This window comes from Phycodurus eques, chromosome 13, assembly GCF_024500275.1.
Source record: "Phycodurus eques isolate BA_2022a chromosome 13, UOR_Pequ_1.1, whole genome shotgun sequence".
Taxonomy (NCBI): domain Eukaryota; kingdom Metazoa; phylum Chordata; class Actinopteri; order Syngnathiformes; family Syngnathidae; genus Phycodurus; species Phycodurus eques.
In genome coordinates, this window is record NC_084537.1 from 19827275 (window position 1) to 19852607 (window position 25333).

Sequence of the window (25333 nt, forward strand, 5' to 3'; positions counted from 1 at the left end):
GATTTGATAATTGGTTGACCCTCCTTTGGGACCAATAACCTCAAGCAAAGGTTTCCTGTTTTTCAGGACCGATTATTAGTAGTTAAGAAGGCCGATAACCGATATTTGGAGCCGATATTCATTTGCAATAAAAGTGTAAAAATTGGCGTCCAAAAAATAATAATACAAACACTTAACTTCAATCAAATGCCTTATGCATGTTTATTTAACCAAACCAAATACAAATATGGCGGCACGGTGGACAACTGGTTAGAGCGTCACATCCCAAAAACATGCATGGTAGATTGATTGAAAACTCTAAATTGCCCGTAGGAGTGCGAATGGTTGTTTGTTTCTATGTGCCCTGCGATCGGTTGGCAACCAGTTCAGGGTGTACCCCGCCTCCTGCCCGATAATAGCTGGGATTGGCTCCTGCAGAAGCGGCTCAGAAAATGGATGGAAATGGAACTACAAATATCTTGCTATGGTTGCTCCCATGCTGACTTCATCATTGCATGTTTTGCACACAGCCTTCTCTGGTGTTGTTGGCTGATTGAAATACTGGCGGACTGCGCTTTTAGACTTTGGTCCATTCATCTGCAACAAGGGTTTGAAAAAAAAAAAAAAAAAAAGACAAAGGTGTTAAAGGTGGGCCACATGCTGACATATGCCAAACTGCTTAGTGCTTAATTTATTACAGCATTCGAGTAGCCTAAAGTTGATTTCATTATTAAATTTTATATTTTACCATGCAATAGCAGGGACCCTGTCATTTAAAACTAGGCTGCTACATTATTCATGATTAATATGACAAAATCTACATAAAAAGCATACTAGTTGCTATCAGTGCAATAAAACTCCTGACAGAACACAAACAGCCTTTAGGGCTTGAATGAGCTCACACAGTATTTAAAATGTTCCACCATTTTGTTCTGATAAATCACTGAATATTACTTTCTCACACATATACTTCTTACTACTGTCACTATTTCTATATCAATATTATCAGCAGCCTTGTTGCGAGAGATTAAACCAACTGTTACAACACTAAATAGCCTATAGAAGCTCATCTTCACTTTAATTTTCAGATCATAGGATCTGAAAGCTCAAAGCAACGTTAGTAGTCGTGAGTTGTAGAGTTTTTAATGTCTTTCACGCAGACTCATACTATTCTCAACATAACACACGATATTATCAGCAGCCTTCTTTCAAGTAAGTCATGTCGGGAGATACTCCGAGCTAGCAGAGCTGCCGCTAATGTTTACTCCACTCTTACGTTACTCTGCTGCTCACTGTAATGTTAGTAGTAGTTGTGTGATGTAGAGCACTGGCATGCTTATTACAATTTTGGGAGAGTTTTCTGCGTTTACCTTCGACGCATTGGGTTTTGCTCGCTTCGGTGTGTGCTTCCGCTTCGCTCGTGCTGCGGCTGCTTAACCGATCAGATGGCGCCGTGGGTGGACCAATGTTGGGGACAGAAACGTCAGGAGAGAGAGAGAAGCGTGGCTACATCTGAGCCGAAATAACCCAGTTTTAAATTCATTCCTTGATAGCGGCACGTCAGATTTAAAAAAATACAGATGCCGATATATGTAAAAACTCCAAATATCGGTGCCGATAATCGGTCGATCTCTACTAGTGAGGATAAGCGGTAAAGAAAATGGGTGGATGGATGAGTCCCGACTTAACAGTTGAGAACCACTGGTATTGAAAATGGATGCGTGGAAGTAATTAAAAAGACAATTCAGGGGTTCTTTATTTGATTAATAAGAAAAAGGACAAGATGCTCCAATCTGAAAGAAAAAAGAAAACACATCGACTCTTGATATATTCAAAATAATTGCACCTTGATGACTAACAGATAGATCATAACTATAACACACAACCAAAACTATTGTATCTTTTATCATAAAACTTCCCTTCTCCTCCTTTTACATGTTTGGAATAGACTGCTTAACCAAACAAAAGGATGTTGATGCTAGGCCCTCGAAGAGTCAGTGTTGGTTGCACTAGGAGAGCCATTGTACAGATTGTTAAAGAAGGACATGTTAGATACACTTCCATCCTCTGTGCCCTGTAAAGAAACGTGTTTTTACGTTTTATTATTAACTGTGGTTCATGGAATCCGAACAATTATCATCAAATTACTCACATTTATTCTGCAGTCAAAGAGGTCAAACACGGAGTTCTGACCGAGAACATTGTTGCTCGTCCCAGATGACCCGCTCCTGAAAAAATGGTCATGAATTAAAATAAAGAGAATGTACAGTATATTATGGGGTACATATATTTGGGTGTATAATCCATACTTTGCACAGTGCTTCAAGTTCAATCTAATAAGGAAGATCAAGATGGCTACTCCAGCAAGGACAGTCAGACCCACAGCGAGGCCCAAAGACAACATATCTGCACAAAGAGCACATGAAACCCCCCCGCACGCACACACAAAATATATACTACATATCCTGTCAAGCGTTTCAGTGTTACCAGTGTTATTATCGACAGGGTCAACGGTGGGCTCGGTGTAGCAGGGTCCACGGAGCACGGTGATGTCATCCAGGGCAACGTCCCCACCTGCGATCTCCCCCCTCTGATACACAAACACATACTGGGGCACAAAAAAAAAACACATTTGCTTTAGTAGAACGCACAATTCTTCCTGTTGCATGCAAATATACACTCCATGGAACACTCAACTCATTAGGGACATGTACCACCTCACAACAACCACATACATGCTGGATTACTTTGCATCTCTTTTCGGTCCGAAAAAGGAAACCAATTGGTCGTTCATTATAAAGTGAAATGTTTTATTTTCTCCGGTGTATTCATAATTGCTCATTAACCAATTAGCAAAAATACAGGTTACCTGACTACTCGATCAAATTCACATATAGACACGGATAACCATTCACTGAGTGGGAACTGAACCCACGCTGTCCGCGCCAAAGTCAGGTAATGGTACCACTACACCAGTGATTGGGTCTCTTTAATGTCACTTCCAAATAAAGTGAGAAAAAGCAAGCAGTTAAATTTTTCATAGAATAACTGAAAACATATTATATCGTGGTGTATTGTTATTGTTATTGTGATATAAAAAGTCCCGTATCATGATATAAGATTTTTTCCCGTGTCACACAGCACCAAAAACAAGTAACATTAAAAAAAAAAAAGATTCTTCTATAGATGGACTCTGTGTGTGAAATCCAAACCGCTCATGTCAATCAAAAACGGATCCCATTGGAGTGTGTGTGACCTAGTGAAGATTAAGCAACTTGTCAAAATATTACCCAGAATGCACTGTGGTGCTCAACAAACACACTGGCCTTCAGCCACTTGTCTCCCTTGTTTCCAATCTCGACCCACTTCTGAATGCCTTCCTCGTTACCGCTGTCGTGCGTTTTTCTGTAAGACAACAATGAAATCCGTTACCAATAAACAATAGTAAAGGCTAATACGCTTCTGAATGGGTGGCTACCTGTCATTAATGTAGACTCGAAGAGTCCCAACATCAGGACCAAACATGTGGTACCAGAACGTGAGACAATGCCCTCTAGTGGCCGGTTGGAGCACATCACTGATTAGGAAGGAGGCGTCGCCCCACTGACCAACCGAGCTGTCCACGTACAGATAGTAACCTGATGGAAGATGGTGGAATTTTGAACGCCAGCTGTGTAAAATGCACATAAAAAGTCACCATTTGACCAACCATATGGCACGTTTGTGGTGTGATCCATGTCAGGTCCCGTGTTGGGGTTCGGGGAGGCTCCCCTACCACGGAGCCAGTCGTTCTGGTCCACTCCTTCACCAACATTACTCCAGCTGCACATGTTGAGCTCGAAGTCGCAGGCGTCGTGCGGGGGGCACTTGGCGTCCGACACGTGGACATCATCAAAGGCCACGTCGCCCTCCTGGGTCGGACCGGCCTTCACACCCTCCACCACGAGCTGAGACAGAAAAAAGTAGGACACTAATCGTCACAATCATCTGAGTCTAACTGTCCGATGAGTCGGTTAACTTAAATCCGTACACAACCGAATCATCGTACTTCGCAGTTCTTCCAGTGAGGCTGTTAACTTTAGTCAGTGACCCGATAAAACGCGATCATATTGAGTCTGTTAAGTTTCTGGTAAGTCTGCTAACTTCAGATACAACTGATACGACAGAATCATCTGAGTCACGCAGTGTTTCCATTGACTCTGCTAACTCGAGCCAGTGAACCGATACTCAGTCTGAAGTGTTTCTGGTGAGTCTTTTAACTCAAATTATGAGTCTAGTAAATTAACAAGGAACTGATACACCCGAGTCCCTCATCTGAGTCACGCAGTGTTTCCGGTTAGTTCGTTACCTTGAATCAGTGTCCCTACATAGCTGAATCATCTGAGTGTGAAGTGTTTCCGGTGAGTCTGTTACATCATGTCAGTGAACAGATACAACCCCCTCATTGGAGTGTTTCCGGTGAGTGAAAGATTCTAGAAAACACTAGCTCTATTCGCTTCGTCGAATAATTTGAAGTTGAAGACAAATTTTGTGCAACATCTGCCTGCAGTATTTTATGACTCACCCTATATGGTTGAACCCGAGGCTGAAGCGCAGCCTGAGCGAACCTCCACAGGCTGCGTTGGTCACCTGCCTGGGAGAAAATCAGAGCTCGTACCCCGTCTTCGCTCTGCTGATAAACGTTCAGCGTGCCAACGCCCTTGCCGTACATGTGGTACCACATCTGTACGCAAGCTCCTTTTTCTAAAAGAGGGGAAAAACACTTGTCGGCTGGATGTCGAACTCCCCGGTTTATAGCCAAGACTGAGGGACTCACCTGGGGGGTAAACAGGTGACAACATAGAGGCGGTCTGACGAGAGATGTCCTGGTTGGAGGAGGGCAGGTAGTAGTAGTGCCCCACGGGCGTGTTGGTGGTGTGGTCGTTATCGGGGCCCGTGTTGGGATTCGGGGTGGCGCTCGAGTGTCGGATCCAGTTGGCATCGTCGTCGCTCTGCTGTTGCCAGTTACAGCTTCCCTCCTCGAAATCACATACATCTACAAAATGTTTAATATATTTATTTACATTCTGTATTCATCTACAGTATATATAATGTATGTATATGTATAAGTTTATGGATGGAACTTTTAGTGTACCGTATGTGTTTAGGTGTATGTACTGTGTTTATGTGTATGTGCGAAAGTTCATGCATGTGGATTTAAATGTATTGTAAGCCTGAGTGTAAGTTCGTGTATGTAAGTCCATGCATCTATACGTAAAATGATGTACGTATAGTACATTTATGTACTGTATGTAAGAGTATGCATGTCCATTTATATATATGCAAATCGGGGTGTATGTAGTTTTATGTAAGTTAATGCATAAAGGTTCATGCATGCAAGTCTCTCTCTCTCTCTGTATATATATGTGTGTGTGTAAATTTCTGTCTGCAGGTTTACATAGGTAAGTTTATATACTGTATTGTAGTTCATGCATGTATGTTAATATGTATGTAGAGTTATGTAAGTAGGTATAAGTGTATGCAAGTTTATGTTTGTTGTGGGCCATTCCACCTAAGTGCCATTTGCATCCCCAGGAAATAAAATGTATAAATGCACGATAACAATTACCTGTAAAATAGATGTTTTTTATTAAGCAAAGTATTCTCTACATTGATCTCAGTGCATATTTAATAAAGTCATTAAAAATAATTTAATATACCTTGGATACCTCCTAAAATTAAGACTTTACCATGAAATACATAATTTATATCCTTTGGAAATGTTATGTTTTACATACTTGTGTTATTTCTTATCCCAACTTTTTCTTAAAAGTGTTTAAATTCACACTTCAGACGTGTCACTGGCTTTACATCTAGTCATGTTAACCTAACATATTACCCGTATGCACATTTTAAGAATAGTCCACAAGTCACATGGTCCACATGTAGTTGCATATTAAATTCCATCATTTATTTTGCCGTATATCCAATAGTAAGTTCCATAATTTATTTTGCCATATACCCAATGATATTTGAACTCTGACATATGTGACTTATGTACAGTATGGAAGGCCATTCATGCCTATGTACTGTCCTTTTAGGCATTCATATATGTTTTTATGTACGCAAGATAAAGTGTATTTAAGTTTATGTGTACCCTAAGGAGGAAAAGCGGTATACAGTACAAAATCGATGGATGGTTGCAAGTTCATGCATGTATATTAGATTATTTGCTTGTAAATTTATGGATATCAGTTTATGTATGTGTGTCTGTTTAAGTGTACAGTTTGTATGTATCTGAAGCAGTGCAGTTGTACACCACAGAACTGCAATAATAACTACTGTAAGTTGTATTGGTCCATCCCAGTTACTTCACGCAATGTATTGAATGACTTGATTGATTCACTTTGCACTTTAACGCAGCCGTAAAAAAAAATAAAAAAAATAAAAAATACGAAAGGAATTGTTACAATAATTACCAGAGGCGGGGCATGCGCCGGGGAGAAGCGAGATGTCATCGATGGCAATGTCGCCCGCCTCGCCTCCCACGCTGGCCTCCACGATCACCTGGTGGACACGCTGCAGGGTCACGTGACTCTGCGCCACATGCCACTCATCCCCTTGGTTTCCTGATTTTTGCCACACCTACAGGAAAGACGGAGGTCTGAATCACTCCCCGCAATGAGGATGTGAGGAGAGATTTGTGCAACACTATAGTATGCACCGAAACTGCACAGAGAACAAATTGAGGCTCTTTTGTAACCCGGCCATTTCACAACCATGATAAAAGCATAACACAGAGAAAGTCTATGAGAGAATTCTAGATATTTCTCAATCCACATCACAGTGGAGGGAAGTCATGCATCTCAACAAACAAAATATGAGATCGGTCATCTAATTGTAAAACATACTGTATTATCCATCCGTCCATTTTCTATAGCGCTTGTCCCCATCAGAGTTCCCGGTGAGCTGGTGACTGTCCCAGCTCACATTTTGGGGAAGAGGTGGAGTGGATCTTGGACTGATCACCAGCCAATCGCCAGGCCACATTCAGACAAACAAGCATTCACACTCACATTCAAACCTAAAGGACAATTTGGAGTCTTCGATAAACCTAAAATGCATGTTTTTGGAATGGGGGAGAAAGCCGGCGTACCCTGAGAAAATCCACGCAAGCAGCGTGAGACTGTGCAAACTCAAACTCAGAGCCTCAGATCTGCGAGGCAGACATACCAACCACTAGTACTAGTGCTGCAATATAGAAAATACCAATATCAATAATGCCTGTGTGTTTTACCAGAGTTTTCTCCATTGACTCAGCTGTCAGTAGGAACAGTCGTAAAGAACCCACAGTGGCTCCAAACATGTGGTACCAAAACATGAGACAGTATCCCTGTTGAACTGCAGGTGGCAGCAGTGCAGACTTGAGCTGGGCAACGTCACTCTTTGCACTTGGAAGGGAGCCCTCTATGTAGATGTAGTTCCCTGTGGTACAACAATAACGACAATGAAGTGCATAAGAAAGCAACACAGTACAAATATATGAAATTTAATGTCAAATGCTGATTGTAGATGGTGTTTCTACTACGATTACCAAAGCTGCAAGGTTTTGTAGCACAGCTGAGCAAAGAATAGGCCCATGGGTCATCTACGGCCCGCTCAGTTCATACATCAGGCGCACCGAATATTTACAATATCAATAATCCTACAGGATAATATTTGATGCATTGAGTTATTTTTTCCCCTCAATTTTTTTTTATTAAAATCTATTTAATCATAAAATAACTGGTTATTGAATTTAGTATACATAACTTAAAAATAACAATAATCACATATACATTAATTATGAAACATGTAATTCAATTACAATTGTAATTAATAAAAAAAATAATTAAATAAACTCAACTAAAACTTAAATTAAATTATTTTACGACAACATTAAACTATTTGAAGAAAAAAAAAATCCTAATTTATGAATGACCTTTGCCCAGCTTTCCTTTTAAAAATCAAATGTGCCCCTTGAGCACAAAAGTTTGTCCAACTCTGTTTTATAGTGTCATAATAACCTTTTCCCGTCGTGTGGTCGCCTGCAGGCCCGGTGTTGGGTGTGTCCGTCGGACCCGACCTAGTGAGCCAGTCCAGCTGGTCGTCGGCCCCCTGCGTCCAAACGCAAAGACCTTCTTCAAAAGCGCAACCGAAAACGGAGAGGGCTGAGGAGGAGGCGGCAAACAAAAACAAGAATCAAGACTCTACCTGCGCGTTTCAAAATGAGAACTCACAACACCCAAATGTCATTTACCTGGAGGACGGAAGGACTGGTGGCAGTTGAGAAAGGAGATGTCGTCCACAGCGACAACGCAAGCATCAGTCGCGGCGGCGGTGTCTCCTCGAGTTCCATTATTCCAGCTACTGAACATAACCTGAGAAAAAGTGTTGATACATGAAGGCCTTAAATTGAAGGTTGCATTTTAAACTCTAACCTGCATTTCAAAGGAGAAAGGAAAGTATACGTAAAATAATTACATTAGAGAAGCAACAAGTTGACTTTTTCCACTCTTACATATGAAAATGACTTTTATATACTGTACTGTATGCTCTCATACACTAGTCATTGTGTGCAGTGTTACACGATTTAAACTGTTTTTTTAATGAAAAATCCACTCACAGGACATTAAATTGAAGGTCAGCGAAATTAACTCGTCTATGAAAAACAACACACTACACTGCATCATAACGAGTTGTAGAATAATAAACACATTAATTAATCCCTCATGCAAGGTGTCGAAGAGAACTAAGGATTATTTTTCCAATATTTTTTGAACAAATTATTCATTATTATATTAATTGTTAAATACCTAATAAAATATGTCATTATAAATATTTCATTAAATTGATTATTTGTCATTTTGTATTAAATCAATGAATTCAATTACATTAAAATAATAGCAGAAAGAACTAAATTATTTGTTTTCTCATTAGTTTCTAAAAAGCCAAATTCTCTTTAAAATTGAATTGTTGAATCAAAATCATATTAAAAATGTATTTAAAAATTAATTATTTGTACTTATTGTTATTGCTTTTTGAATAACAACATTCTCTTAGTTTTATGGCTACATTGATTTATCTAATAAAATGACATCAAAACATATTAATACAACAAATACGGTACTTATTTTGATTTGTCTTCTTATTGCTTTCTAAATACACTTTACTTATTTTGATTCATGTCTTCGTATTGCTTTCTGAAAAGTGTCGTCGCACATCTGAAAAAGGGCTATTTAAAACCAATGTATTATTATGATTAGCTTATTCTAGGCATTTGTTTTTGGATTGTGCAGGTGTACCTAATGTTGAGGCTTATCTTTTAAATGTGTGCTGCAAATTATACAATGAAATATAAATGTGTGAATACATTATTTTATGAATTACAATATTTGAACACAGTAAAGGAGACCACAGAGCCATGTTTACGTGTTGGGCACCTCGTACGACAGCAGGTGAGGCCCCAGGGGCAGAGATTCGGGCATCCAGTGGGGGACGGTGTTGCGGCTGCGTGACCACAGGATTGCTTCACTTCCACCGGCGTGCCGCGTCAGCACTCGAAGTGAGCCAGCACACTCGGCGCTGATGTGGAAGTGAAACCTGCACCGAGGAAGGAAGGGGTTGAGAGTGTTGGATTTGTGAAGGTAACTGGAGGGGGGTTGAGCAACTCGCCAGGGCGGACATGTTGAGCTGTGTGTTACATAAACATTCAACAACTGCATTGATGGCGATGAACATACATAATCTGGCAGTAGGGCGACGAGGGCGGGAGACGGGAGCTCTGGAGTCGGGCCTCGCTCGGCACAGACGCCTGACTAGAGTTGACGCTCATGTAGAAGCCTGAGAAGCCAGAAAACCACCATCAGTCATTGTCTGACTATTTCCCTCCACAAGACGCCCCACCTGTGTGTGTGGTGTGATCGGTGGGCGGCCAAGCGCTGCCGCCGGCCTTCTGCCTGCGCCACGTCCTCTGCGACTGACCAAGGTCCGTCCAGCCGCATTGGTCCCTCTCGAAGGTGCACGGACCTGCAACATGCGAGGGCCGAGTGTGAGTAAGCATGTCGGGAACAACAAGGGGAAGCGCACCTGAGTCATATACTTTTCGAGAACAACACCTAACAGAAGGGAAAGCTTGACAACAACAACGCAGCTGCTGTTTCCCGTTTGATGAGATGCAGCAGCCGATGGTGATTCACTTTGTTAATGTCTGATTAAACATACCGACAGTCAGACCATTTGAACATTTTCCCTCCCGTTCCATCAAGGTTAGCAAAGGCCCGCGAGTCAGATGTCTCTCACTATAATTATCCTCAGACATTATCCTGTGGTAAAGGATGAGTTAAAAGTGATTTTTCCTCCCCGAACCACTATGAAAGTGTTCGGAGGACAAAAACCACAAATGTTAACCCGGTAAAGATGTTTTTTTTTTGTTAACATTAACAGCACTTCATAAAATATTTGATGACAAAATCCAAGCATAGGCAGGACAAACGGTGCCCTGGTGAAGATTGTTGCTCTTTCGTGTGATCATTTCTCATCACATACATGGAAACACTCTCCTCTGAAATTATTGCAGCAGTGCAGCCAATTCATTTATTTTTGCTGATATTTTTGCACTCTCTGGAGTTAAACTCAATGCAGCATGGATTATAATTTTAGTAATCTCTAAGTATCTTCTAAATTGTGTATCCGACACATATGTAAATACATGGAAATTAAATCAGAACTGTTCACCTCTTCTCCTATATTCATCTTTTTTGCCTCAAAACCAAATGTTTTCAATCTATAGCAGAAAAAGGACTTGGCCTCATTGTTTTTTTGAAGGGGAGTGTATGCGCTTGGATGAAAAAACAAAGTAACTTCCTCAATCAAAATCAACTTCTCATTTATGTTGTCACATTGCATTTTACAATAAAAAAAGAAAAACTGTGGCTATAACATGCAACCTACCGCAGCCATCCTCATCCTCCCCCTTGGGACAGTCGAGGCGATAATCACACTTTAACATGGAAAGGATACACATTTCTCCTGCTGAGCGCCAACAAAAGAACTCATTATCCTGCAATGCATCAGAAACACAAATACATTCACACAAACTGCATGCTTTGTCATGTTGTAGCCATTACATCCATTCGAGATAGCCTACTTGACACGGGCTGGTGGGTGCAGAGGAGGTTGCAGGTGTGGTCGGGGAGGCCGAAGTGGGCGATGTGTCAGGCAGTGGGCTATTGTGAGGGTCAAAGGCACACTCCTTGGAGAAGGACACGTCGTCCAACGCAACGTGTCCTGTGTTCCCAGTGCCTAGCTCGTACCTAAACACAATCTTAGGGAGGAACATCACATTTTTTAATCTACATTAATTCCGACACTAAACAGTCCCTTTAAGTAACTGGAGCTTTCCACAGTAAGTTCCATTTCCAGTTCAATGGTTATCGTCACAACTGTCCACTATGTCATCAATGGGACCCTTTTGTGGTTACATCAGAAAAAAAAAAATAAATAAAATAAAAATGAAAGAAGCACGTGGAGTAAAACCTTTAGAAGCCTCACAACATTTGCTAAAATCTCACAATTGATACCAGCATTTTTCTGTCCTCTGGTTGGTCAGTGCAAAACTTGTTACAGCTAATTAAACAGTCTTTTGCGATCTGCACACATTTGTACATTTTATAATCAGCATATCTGGTAAATATTTATTTTTTTATTTGTGTCATGTTATTACATATATGTTGTGTCTGAACTGCTCTAGATGATGGTGTACGTGTCACAATTGCATGCTGTTATATTGCGTTTTTGTATAGTATTGATTGTTTCTATAATTGGAACATGGTCCCTACTGAAAGCCCAGGTACCAAATGCACAGCCTGCTACTATGTGTCAGGTACCAGTGCGGAACATTGGCCGGGGAATTCACTGGTCTACTGTAAAGGATACCAGTGAATTTGCCGGCATCCAACATCGTAAAAGAAAGTTTTACTTAAAAATATACAACTTTTACCCAAAAAGTCACAATCACAGTAAATATATTCGCAAACAAATTTGTGAAAAACTTTGCGGCCCATTAACATAAATACGGCAGTCATGAGCATGCCTTATTGTGCCACGTGACGACATATGCAAACTGCTTCATTATGTGCCATTTGTAACCTCAAAATGGCATAACCTGAGGACCCCCTGTAATGCCAAGTTTTGATTGGATCTCATTAAACTGTGCATGTGTACCTAATAAATTCTCTGGTAATTGTAAGTACAGCTGTTTTTACCAGTTAACATCAACTAACAACTTGTTGATCCAAGAATAAACTGCATTTGCACACTAAATGATGGGCAAAAGAAGTGGACATGAAAAATGTCAATATTATTATCACGTGTACGTATGTGCACATTCTGATAACATTAGCAGGCACCTCGTACACTCACCTTGCACTTGACAGAGGAGGAGAAAATTACGTCTGCCCTCTGCCAGTTGTAGCTGTGCAAGGTTGTCCTGAGCCACAACACGATGTCGTCGGTACCGGAGCGGAACATCCTGGACCGTGTTGAGAGTTTTCCTGTGGCGTCTTGCAGGCTGTAGTAGAAGAATCTGATCTATATGGACACAGTCATGCAAAGTTCACAACATTAATAGTTCACATCGGGTTCCAAACACTGAACAAATGCAACAGAACATTGCAAAATTTGTCTAATGCATAGTTATATTGATGCTAATACATTTTGTTCCATAGCATATCATGCAAAGTGAATTAATTTGTCATCATAAAACCTTTATCAACTGTGAAAACAAGTTAAGTCACTGTTGTACACAAAGAAGTTAACCACTGTATAATAAAACAGAACAAAATAAATAAAACTACTCATCCATTGAAGAAACACTAGCCTTTATGCTTCATGTTATTAACATTAGCATACAATTAGCATATTTGTGTATGTAATTTAGATGAAACCGACAGTTTTACTCGTATTGTCCTGAATTGCGAGACCCTTGTCTATGTCACAGCAAGTTGAAAGGCTGATTCTATTGTTATCATCAAACTTTTTCTCTTTGCCATCACCGGTACACTTTTGCTGTGGTTCTCTCTTACACACAAAAAGGTAGTGGAGTTATTCCTTTAGATGCTCACTGAGAAAATTTGCTGACAGACTGTGCGATGCGTTTTTCAGTTAATGTGCATTCACATGTGGTCGATTACTACATTTCACCACAATTGTCACAAAATAAAACATCAATTCCAATTGAACCCACCGTGCAATTTCTGCTAGGAAGTAATGTTTTGGAGAGAATCTCAACTATCTGCCCCCTCTCTGTAAGGTGAGTCCCTGGAGTTATATAGTTCCCTGAGAAAAAAACATTTTCCCCATTGGAGAAGAAATTTGAGTACTGGTAACAAAACAGACTTTTTTTTTTTTTTTTTTAAATCACAATTTCTTTAGTCACCCGCAGCATTGTTGAGGGTGTGATCCCTGGGGGGTCCAGCTTCCGGCCAAGCATCTTGACCTTTTCTTCGGGTCCATCTGGCTCCAGGTTCGTCCAAGTTGCTTTCAGTCCAAGAGCACAGGCCTTGTTCGAAGCTGCAGCGCTCAGTCACACCTTGTTGCTCTATGTTAATCATCAGGGACAGACAGTGGAGGAAAGAGCTTGTGAATGACAAATACGGACAGAAAAGCCAACTGAGTGAAGTAGCTGATATGCACTAGAGAGTGCTTTAATCTCAGCATCAAAGCTATGACATAAAATAAGTGTTGTTTGTCTTGTTTACTGACCACAGCACAATTTGATGGAAAATTGTACAGTTGTGACTGCAAAATAGCGTTTATTTATGTGTGTGAGTTCTGGCTAAATGTCAGCAAACTCACATTTTTTAAAAACTTTATACCATATGCGGATGTTACCTCAAATTAAATTTTCACCCAGACTGCTCTGGTTATAGGTTTTTCAAAATAAGATATAGGAAGTAATACAGTACAGTGATTGAATGCTTGCTAAAACATAGCCCCGAAACATACAATTGATTGATCAATAACAGTGCAGCACAGAACACGTTCCACACGTTCCTGATGGTGCTTCATTGAATTTAATGATACATTTTATATTAATTTATTTTAAACTATGTTCTAGATAGTCTTTTTTTCAAGGTAAATATGGCTAATCAATGTGCTTGGGGCAAGTGGGACAAGTCACATTCTGTGAGGTTGAAGGGTTTAACAAACCCTGATAGATGGAGGCTTTGGATAAAGCAAGGCAGTTGTTCCGAAGCATGTGAATTCCTCCAAAACCAAAAGGCACACCTTTGTCTGCTCTAAAATAGGCATTATACTTGTATTATCTGTCACTATGCTGTTGTTAGCTTGTTAATGGATAAAGCTTTGCAGACGTCCGGATAGTCATTTCAATTCCTCAAAATTTAACACGCACACCATTCTCTGCTCCAAGGTAAATACTGTACTTGTATTATCTGTAAAGTTATGCTATTGTTAGTTTCCCAGCCAGTGACAAGCATTTGTGACATCTCACCACAGTTGCTCTCATCAGTCCAATCGCCGCAGTCATCTGTGAAGTCACACACTCGGTTCTTCTCCACGCACACGCTGTTATTGCATGTGAACATATTTTCGTGGCACACAGGTTGGGGCTCTGGAAGACAGAAAAAAAAAAACAAGAGCCTCAGAACATCTTGAATCTTCTTGCTACAAAAGCACAGTGAGTGTCAGTACTGTCCATCCTTCTACCTGGCAGGTTGCAGCTGGTGAAGTTAATGTCATCGACGGCGACATGGCCTGGCTTCACGAAAGCGCGGGTGGCTTCAAAGAGGACGGTGAAGTCTTGACGCCTTCTACCGACTGTTACCTCACCGACCTGCCACGAATCGGCACCGCTGCCCGACTGCCACCACAGGACGGTGGTACGAGAGCTTTCGCTGAGTAGCACCTTCAACTCTGCAACAGTATGCACAGATTGGAGTGATTATGTTCTTAAACAGGGCAAGGTTGAAGGTTGAGGTTTTTATTGCAAGAAGAGGAGAGATTGCACAACGTAGATGCACAAAATGCAGTAGTCATAGTCTTACAACTAAGATGGCAGCTGTTGCCACAGTTAACACTAAACACGAGTAACCGCATGATCACAAACAATTGTTAACGGTAACTTGGAACAGAGTGTACAAAATTTTAACTTGGGCAATTAACCACTTGCTGCTTCACCTGGTCTAAAGACAAATACAGTATCTGATCACATGTTGCAACCTGCTGTGGTAAATTTGAAAACTTAGAAGATTTGCATCATTTTGTCAAACCCAGCCATGTTTCAAGTGAGCATTAGTATTGGAAAATGTGACCGACTGGACTCAGAGGCGTCCTATTACATATCATTATTATTAACAATAACATCTCTATCACTGTCGTGTGGAAACCTCCAATGTCCAAATTTGGTCCATTTCATATTTTTCTTCGATAATAGTGGTCAGTCCCTCCGTGGGTCTGTTATTTTTACAAATTATTCACCAATCCAAAGTGTTGAAAATTGCTTGCTTCGATGAACTAATTTTCATGGCTCAACAATTTTTTTTTTCCCTGATAAGTGATGGTTTTGCAGATGCGATATGTATATATAAGAAAACATTTGCCAATTTGATCAATCAAATATTAATGCTAGCACACGTAATTGTAACGAACCTTCTCCATACATGTTGTAGTAGAAATTGAGTGTGCAGGCGGCGCTGGCCTGTTTCATGACGGGACTCTTCAAGGCAGCAGGGCTTATGTGGTCACCGTTGTACGGGATCACCGAGACGTACCAGCCTGGAAGATACAGGAGATGATGATGATGTCGTCAGCAAACTAGGCTACTATGGCAGGTATTTTTAGAGCGCTTGCCATTCGGGTCACGAGTCAACTAGAGTCTCTGCCAGCTGATTAAATGCGATCGCACTGAAATGAGGCTACATTCAAATATTGTTACCAGTTTGAAAACTTGCCTATTGTCCCTTGAAGTTATTGGACTCTGTGGTGCCACACCAATGAAAAGCCATTGTATCCCTCAATATACAATAATGCCTGTAATAGTAAAGGCGACAAAAGGATCATTTGTGTGCACGGTCTCACCAAGCGCTGTGCCCAGTGTGTGATCGACAGACGGTCCAGCGTTCCCAGTGGCGTTCCTTCCTCTTTCCCACTGACCCTGGCCAACACTGACGTCCTCCCATCCGCATGTGTCGTTTTCAAACGTGCAGCCCTCGAACATCGAAATTGTTTCATTCACTGCAAGACCAAGTTATCGTTCCTTTAAAGTATACTGAGACACACTGTAGTAGATAAACAAAATTAAGGGACTACCTTGACAAGGACCTGGTGTGAGACTGATGTCGTCGATGGCAAAGAAGCCTCCTTTGTTCGTCTCTGCTTCGATCAGTAACTGAAAATAATGTAACAGATCGTCTACAGCACAATTCGCAAACATGATTAAATTAGGTATTAAATATGTAGTTGAGTGTATACCCAGAAAGGTTTGCTCTGCTTTAAACTTTGAGAGAAGCTCTTCCATTTGTGTCCACTGCTGCTGTTTATCTGGAAGATTACCTCGTCCTCGGGCAGGTCTGAGCGAATCAGCACACGCAAGGTCCCAGGCTCACTGCGTTCAATCAAATTGGGGAAAATATATACAGTACAGTAAGTATAACTGTAGGTTTGAGGAAGTCAAAACGTTAGACTGTTGAAGACCGTTTTTAAGGCCATATCAAAGGTAAAGCCTCTTATTGAGTAAATGTGACACGGGCACAATATTATAGTCCACTACTTTTAGGAATAAAGTGCAACCTTGGAAAAGTCAACATACAATTCAGTGTGAAAAGGGTTGAGGGTTTTGTTTTCTGCTGACCCGCTATCCATATGGTACCATAGGGCGAGGCAGGCCGGGGCGTCTTTGAGTTGGATCCATTCGGATGCTATCTGAGCCACGCTGCGGCCGGTTGTGTGTGGTGATAAGCTCAACAAGAAATGACCTGAAAGCAAACACACAGCAATTTATGCAGTGTTATGAGTGAATTGACAGCCTTACATCAGTTGATTGGATTGTCAATTCAGTCCCGTGAACTGATTTTCTTTCGGGAGGAAGTGACCACAGGATGTACAGTAAATTAGGAATAACTCACTCAGCACAATACTTGGCGTGACTGCAATTAATCATCTGTTGCACATTCTGAGGTTTTCATTACATCAGCAAGCAGATCTTCTTGTTATTTAATATGAATTGTACAAAATAGGGGTGAAACGGTATCAATATTTGTACTTTTTGGTATGGAATGGTCGGTTTATTCAGAGTTCCCACAATGAACATATTAGCTCAGGGACAGGAAGTGTATACTTCCACGCTCTCTAGCTACTTTGTGAACAAATATAGTGCAGCTCAGCTCTTCTGGCTATCAGACAAGTCAAGGCTAGCAACATCAGCAATGCAAATGCAACTTACAGCTGTATTTAAACAGCTGCTCCTTTTGCTGCTCGAACTTTCATGTTGTCATGATTCCTTTTTTTTGTAGTAATTGTTTCGTCTTGTTTCAGAAGGTTTATTTCCTGCTTGTGCCTCCTTGTCATGGTGATTGTCTCCACCTGTGACCCATTCCCCTGTGGATAGTCTGCAACTAGTCCTTTGTCAGATCGTCTCGTCTCCTGTCACGTCCTGAAGCAGCCATTGTCGGAAACCTGACTGTTTTCCCATGTTAACACGAGTCCATACTTTGGTATATTGTGTTTTTTTGCATCCCAGTCATTTTGTCTGCATCTCGGAGTTTGAAGACAGAAAACAATGCAAGGCTCTACCTTCTGGCGATTCAATGGTGTGGTCCGCAGGTGGACCATGGAAGCCCCCTTTGGCCAGCACCCAGCTGTGTCCGTCTTCAGTGGGCATGTTGAGCCAGTTGCAGGGTCCTGATTCAAAGTCACAGTTGGCCATGGGATTGCAGGCTCCTTCCGTCACAGAAAAATCATCTAGTTGGACTGTGGAATTCATGCCTGCTTCATGGGATGCCCTAAACACCACCTTGAGAGGGTGGAATTGAGGAAGTAAGGTTTGTGTTGAGTCCATCCATTCATTCTCTAATAGGGATGGACTAAAATTAAAATTATTGGTCGAAACCGAAAGTGAGGAAACCAAGGCCGTATTTGCATCTATGGCTATGGCTGTGTACTAATCTCACTAAAAGCAAGGCACTGCAAATGCATAAATTAATGCTCCAAAGATTAAATCGGTTCCAAAATGAAAATATTTATTAAGCACTGACACTCCAGCAATGGACATATGGGAAATAAATCGTATCACAATATGTTTTTGCTGTGGATATTGATATATACCACTACGTAAAACAAATTACATTTTTTTTCAATCTAAAACATTCCATGTTACTCTTAACCTTCTTAAATATTTATTATCTCTCAAAGTTTAACATGACATGGGACATTAACCAAGTGTGTAAGACAAAACATGTATAATCTGACCATGCAAATCCTTTCAGGTTTTCCAATGCCAATTTACACCCAGGGAGTTGAAACTGAGGGTCCGTTCAATTTTGCATCCACTTGAATTCCTTATTTTCAACTGTGCTTACTGGTAGCATGTCTTCTGCTATAGAATTTGTTGTTTTCGGATGGGGGGGAAGGGGGTACACACTACTTTGTTTCTTGTCAGACTTTACAAAACCAAAATAACTCCACACTGCTGAACCTTTCAGGCCACTCTTGTCAATAATGTCATCCGTAGAGCATTGGACTGTCTCCCATCATTTCTTCAACTCATTTTCTTTTTTTCGGCTGCAGCAGTAGGCTACAAACATTAGCAGCTGTTGCGTGTCAATGCTAATATGCTGTGTGTGTCAACGTAACTTGGCATGATTCTATTGACGCCACATGATTGGTTCAGCTCACATTATTATTGGCTCTTTGGCCAATGGCGGGGTACACCCTGGACTGGTCCCCAGCCAATCACAAGACAAATATTGTATCAGCAAACAAGCATTAACACTCACATTCACACCTATGGACAATTCAGAGTATTCAATTAAGCTAACATGTATGTTTCTAGGCGGCACGGTGGCCGACTGGTTAGAGCGTCAGCCTCACAGTTCTGAGGACCCGGGTTCAATCCCCGGCCCCGCCTGTGTGGAGTTTGCATGTTCTCCCCGTGCCTGCGTGGGTTTTCTCCGGGCACTCCGGTTTCCTCCCACATCCCAAAAACATGCATGAATTGGAGACTCTAAATTGCCCGTAGGCATGACTGTGAGTGCGAATGGTTGTTTGTTCCTATGTGCCTTGCGATTGGCTGGCAACCAGTTCAGGGTGTATCCTGCCTCCTGCCCGATGACAGCTGGGATTGGCTCCAGCACGCCCGCGACCCTAGTGAGGAGAAGCGGCTCAGAAAATGGATGGACGGATGGATGTATGTTTCTGGAATGTGAGAGAACTCCAGAGTACCCTGAGAAAACTGACGCAAGCACGGGGAGAACATGTAAAGGCAAACGTGCTCATCACTACCCCACTGTGCTGACAAAATGTACCATGACAATTCTCAACCGCTAAAAAAAGTCTTACCTTGAACTTTGTTGGCCAAAACACTGTGACCGCTGCCACCTCCCAGTCCGAAGAGGGAGCTCCAGACCGCTGCCAAAGGGCCTTACCCAGTTCGCTGCTCCGCACATGGACAGACAGCATGTTTGATGCTCCAGCGGGCAATCGGTACCTGGTTAAACAAATGACATGCAAGTATCTTCAATTATATTCTCTATTTTTAGAGAATAGTGTGTAATCTTCGCAGCACTCGACTCACCAGAACCGCGCGCACATCTCCACAGGCGAGTTGAAGTTAGGTGACAACAGCTGAGCGACTTCAAGTTGTTCCGAATTGGACTTTAATACAGTCATATAGTAACCTAAAGGAAAAAGCCTATTATCTTTCGTTAAACAGTTTTTTTTTTAAAGTTGTAAAATTTAACTTCAAGCATCAGATTGTGTGATTATTTGTATTGCAGTGATGGCCTTTCCATGCTCCTTTATGCCTTTATTGATTCAACTCGCCATTCTCGGTTCCATAGGTGTGATCCATGTTGTCTTTTGTGCCTCTTTCACGGCTCCACTGACCCACGTGACCAACGTCTTTCTCAAATCCGCACCAGCCAGAATCAAACCCGCAGACACCTGAAAATAATATAGAACAAAGATGAATACAGGAAATACAACATACCTCTAAATGAATGAATATAAGGTATCTGCATGATTACTTGAAGGGGTCTGACGGTAAGCCTAAAGTCAGGGAGTAAAATGCAGGACATAAAAGTGCTTAACGCTTGTGTAAACAGGGGAGCATTCAATTTTAATGAATTGTAAATTAAACCAAACACTGCTTGCAGTAAACTCTCAAATAAATCAGAGTATGTATGTATCTTGTTTTTAGGAAATTATTTATCCAAACAAGTGTAACAACAGTTTGAACAGTATGAATTATTATGCTTGAAAAAGAGAACATTTGTTTTTGCAGCGGGTGAACCTGAAGAGCACAAGAGAGAGGCTGTTTCAATGCTGCTGGAAGTTTAGTGTTTTTCCTTTTTAATTCACATTGGCGGGATGCAGTTTCAAATGATTTTGAAGCACTGCCAAAAGCTTATCGCGGTCTTTGTTGACGGTGTAGGCAGCACACGGACACAGCGCGAGGCAGTTATACTTTCTGACCTTTACCAAATATGCTCTGTGTGAGAACTTAGAATGTACGGAATGTTCCGAAGCTAAAAATACATGTACTGTTACACCCTTAATGGTTCCACAACTTGGTGTCCACGTACTCTGCTTCTTGCAGGCCCCATTGCTCACAGTGATGTCATCAAGCGCAAGAAATCCCTCACTGTTACTGTTTCTCTGACCAGTGAAGATCACCTATAGAAAGAAAAAATGCTTTCATTAATTTATCGTTAGTAAATCACGTCACTTTAAACCGCATACACTCCTTGAAGTCTCAGCGCCCTTTGCACAATGGTCATTGCACCGGACTATTGCAATATTAGTCGTTCGAACTGCTCTAAGTGCTAGAGGACTCTGCATCTTTTTGCACAATTGTTTTTTGTCAATGTCTTTATGTCCCCAAAGTGTTCTGTAAATTGACTGTTTGTTGTACTAGAGCGGCTCCAACTACCGGAGACAAATTCCTTGTGTGTTTTGGACATACTTGGCAAATAAAGATGATTCTGATTCTGATTCTGATTCTGAGTAGACAGTGTCATGTTTGGGAATACATTATGCACATTTCAGCTAAAACCCTACCCGCGTCATTTCCTCCAAGTTGATGGTTACTTGTGCATTGATCCATTCTGGATTCTGCGTCCCTCTGCGAGTCCAAACCAACTCTTTGGAGGATTTCTAATTTAAAAAAACAAAACAAATTGATTTACATAATACAAGCGTTACGAATTCTGTACAAGGCGACTTACTCTCTCAACCAGCAGATCAATGGTGGACACCGAAGGCCCCAACATGTAATACCAGAACCCAAGACAAATTTGTGATGTCGAATGGCTGACGTCAGCAGAGATGCTTGCCCTCTCACCTTCACTGAATCCAGAGCCATTTATAAGTAAATAAAATCCTTGGGAATGAAAAAAGATGAGAAAAAGCCTGATGACTTCTGGTTGTTCTACTGATGACATTGCTTGCGCTTATTTACTATATAAGATGTAACGAGTGCACTTTTCAAATCATCACAAACACATCCGGCAAATTTAATTCATAGACGGTGCTTTACAAATTTATTAGAGCACCACCAAATTAATAGTTTTTATGCTAACATTTCATTATTATAGGTATACATATTTTTCCAAATGTACTGTTTTCCAAAAACTGTAAAGAACTTCATCATTTCTTTATTATGATTACAAATAACAGTTATTGCATTACTGAACAGAGAAATCCGTTTTCATCATAAAACATCAAGAGAAAACTGAAATTGAAAGAGTTCACATTAAAGCACTTCATGGTGCTGTATGGTCTATTTTGTTTGCCAAGCACTGCACTGCAACATCTGGATGTTTATTTATTATTGTACTTGATCAATTAACTACTACACAGAAGGCACCAACAGGATTTTGAACACAAACCTTTCTTTAACAGGTGTTAGCAATATGTACCTTGGTTATTTCCTACAGTGTGATCGTACAGAGGTCCGTTCCATGGCTCGTCCACTTCCAGTCCTCTACTGAGGGTCCAGTTGAAATCATCGTTGACCTCTTGGAGCCAGTTACACAGATCTACGGTAAAGACACGTGTTAAGATGCAATGGTGTTATTAGTAGGATTTTGGCGGTCTATGATTAGAATCAAATTCAGGTTCAACCACATCTTTGCTGAAAGCATTTTTCTGTTGGATCTCTACACCTGTAGCTGTGTTACTGAAACCATTCCTGTCACCTTGTTCAAAAGTGCAGTGCACCCCAGACTCTGGAGTAGCAGTCGTGGTGGTGGCAGGATTCGGGGTGGTGGTGGGGATAACATCATGACATGACTTGTTCCTTATGATGTGGACATCATCAAGGGAAAAGCTTGAATGTGAGCTTAGACTGCTGGCTTGCAAGATAATCTGTTTTAAAAGAATGATAGTTCATGCACAACGTGGCATTGAATTATTCAGGTCTAGACACTTAACTGACTGTACCTGGTGAGGCCCCGATGCACTGTAATCAACCTTGTCTTGGATCCATGTGGAATTGAGGAATCCTCTTGTGTTCCAAATTTGACGCAGGCCAGAGGTCTCGTTCACAAATACAGTCAGCGTAACATCTGATGGTTCTGAAATGACATTTTTAAAAAGCCTTAAAATCTGGTGGCTCAGGATGATCTCTTCCATAGAGGTGTAACAATTATGTATTCAGTATTGGATATTTGTTGCAGTACAGAGGTGTACCGAGTTCTCAAGTATAAGTGTCACTGCATTGCACCCTCGCCACACACCTAATCTGTAAACAAACACAGTGCAGCTCAGCCTCTGACTGGCAGACTTCATGGATCGCGATATGCTTTTGGCATTTTGTCAAAGTAGTGAACTCATTTGAAAAACGGCTTGACATGTGGACATGAATGCAGAATAAAAAATAAAAAAACACTAACAGCCTACTCTGTAAACAAATACAATGGAGCTCAGATTCTGGCTAGTGGACATCATGGCATATCTGTTTTTGGCAATACAATACCTCTTAAAACAAACTAAAAAAAGAAGACAAGCTAATCATGTTGCACTTTCCTACAAAGAATACAAATTAAGCTGGTACCATTCATTTTACTGTACATATTACTTTTGGATTGATTCTATTTTGTTTATTGGAGAATTTACTGCCAGTATGTTTGTATTATGTAATTGTGTTCCTGTCTACACAAAAGATAAGCACTTTATGTTTTGCATTTTCTTCTCTGAAATGTACCGAATCGGAGCCAATCCTCGTATTTAAACCAAGGTATGTACCGAAGTGTGATTGTTAGCGTACCGGTAAACCCCTACTCATGAGACAAACAGAGTTATTGTGTCGTACAATTACAGGTTGGGCTTACTCTCTTCACTCCAGCCTCTGGCCCAGTGCCAGAGCTCAAGACAAGCTTGGTCGACACTCTCTATCCACTCGCTCTCCAGTCGAGCCACTTCCACTTTGTCAGACTCGAAGGACCTAAAGAAGACAAAGTGGCCTCAAGCCACAAGCAGAAATATCTTTTCAAAAAAAACTTTTAAAACAATTTATTAATATTCAACAGCAATACAAACAGGCTGCTAAGCATCCAAAGGCACAATACTATGAGGTTGTCAGAAGACTTCCAAGAAAAGGTATCAAAAATATGAGTATATAAATACACTGTTCCTATATCTACAAACTACAAGTTTTCCCATTCAATGTAATCGCTGTGGAGAATATCACTGTGACCTCACCTCTTTTCAGCTATTAAACGTTTTTCCACATGCTTTTATATCCTGTACATATCCTCTGTGTCAGATCATCAAACAATGAGCAGACTCGCGAGTGATAATGAGACCTGAGATCTGGCAGTTCCTGGTGAAGAACAACATCACCGTGCTGGAGCAACCTCTCTACTCACCCGACCTGGCTCCGTCTGATTTCTTTTTTCCCAAACTCAAGGAGGCATTTTGAAGACGTAGACGACTTCGAGATGGCTGTGACAATGGGGATGCGGGAAATCCTGAAAGAATCCTTCCATGAGTTGATGAAGGTGTGGCAGAGAGGGCTGGGAAAGTGCTCCAGAGGGATTAGTTCGAAAGGGAAAACTTGTAGTTTGAATTTGTAAGATATCTTTTGTGATACCAGTCCTGGAACCGTTCTGACATACCCTATTTGAAAAGTTAACCTTTTTAAAGGTCTTTCACCATATCTCTTACCAAGAGAGGACATTGTGGAGTGGTCCATATCTGGGGCAAAAATGTCTATGGGGCTTCCAGTGCTTCTGGAAAGCCAGTCCCAGTCGATCCTTGACTCGGCTGGAGGGTTATTCACCCAACCGCAAAGGTCCATTTCAAAGTCACAAAAACCTAAAAAGAAAAACACACATTATTGAACAATTAGTACTGTGTTTCTTTGAAATGTTTATTTGCATGGCATCGCTAACCTTCTGGAGGACACGCCCCATTCTGAATAGTCATGTCATCAATGGCAATATCGCTCCTCGGCCCATCGCCTGCCACTGCTTCAAACATCACCTGTCATGGCGAAAAACACGATTTTGGCAACATTTTGGAGGGTGGAGCGAGGCAGGCAGAAAGCTGTTGATTGGTTGACAAGGAATTGTGAGCAGTGAGGGAGAGTTGAGACCGTTTTACTGATGTGGTTCCTCTTTGTTTTAAAATATATTACGGTCGCACTGCTGTGCAGAGGCTGAGCTGCACTGTGTTTGTTTAAGGAGCAGATGTGTGGCTAGAGTGTGAGCCTGTGAAACTTCCCTACCTATCCCTTACCTAGTATGTTCCATGTAGGAACTTCATACAGCTCTGTACCGCACCAAAAAATCCAAATACCAATACAAGTATCTAGTATGTGCTGTATTTTCTCCACTCTAATTAATGCAGTGTCTTAATAATTAGTTGAACATTTTAACAAGTGGTAGACAACTCAGTTTTCCCATCTGGTAAAAAACACACACAGTACCAAACTAACAATTTTATTGGAAAATGCTACGAAATTTGCACAACTCTGTCAGGACTAACTAACTTAATTGTAAGTTAGTTAGTCCTGACAGAGTTGTGCAAATTTCGCAAATTTTACAACATGCTACCAAAACTGCAGATCTCTGTCAGGACACGTCTACATTACTCA

General features: G+C 41.1%; 1 protein-coding gene across 1 annotated transcript; it reads right to left on the bottom strand.

The window, feature by feature from the left end:
- Window positions 1-1707: 1707 nt before the first annotated feature.
- On the bottom strand, window positions 1708-23637 carry LOC133411755 (MAM and LDL-receptor class A domain-containing protein 1-like). Its single transcript, XM_061694429.1, has 39 exons — window positions 23568-23637; window positions 22678-22811; window positions 22434-22602; window positions 22155-22274; window positions 21462-21616; window positions 21295-21390; window positions 20820-20910; window positions 20059-20178; window positions 19811-19913; window positions 19576-19723; window positions 17812-18031; window positions 16871-16994; window positions 16492-16624; window positions 16330-16408; window positions 16099-16254; window positions 15670-15795; window positions 14728-14934; window positions 14513-14632; window positions 13436-13597; window positions 13244-13335; window positions 12421-12588; window positions 11147-11323; window positions 10911-11059; window positions 9904-10193; window positions 9741-9840; window positions 9441-9600; window positions 8258-8378; window positions 8025-8168; window positions 7256-7443; window positions 6438-6603; window positions 4796-5014; window positions 4544-4722; window positions 3689-3926; window positions 3458-3617; window positions 3270-3384; window positions 2467-2587; window positions 2289-2385; window positions 2132-2207; window positions 1708-2053 (listed from the first exon to the last, which is right to left on the bottom strand). The coding sequence occupies exons 5-39, from the start codon at window positions 21504-21506 to the stop codon at window positions 1958-1960; spliced, it is 4986 nt and encodes a 1661-aa protein (XP_061550413.1). The 5' UTR covers window positions 21507-21616; window positions 22155-22274; window positions 22434-22602; window positions 22678-22811; window positions 23568-23637; the 3' UTR covers window positions 1708-1957.
- Between the last annotated feature and the right edge of the window lie 1696 nt (window positions 23638-25333).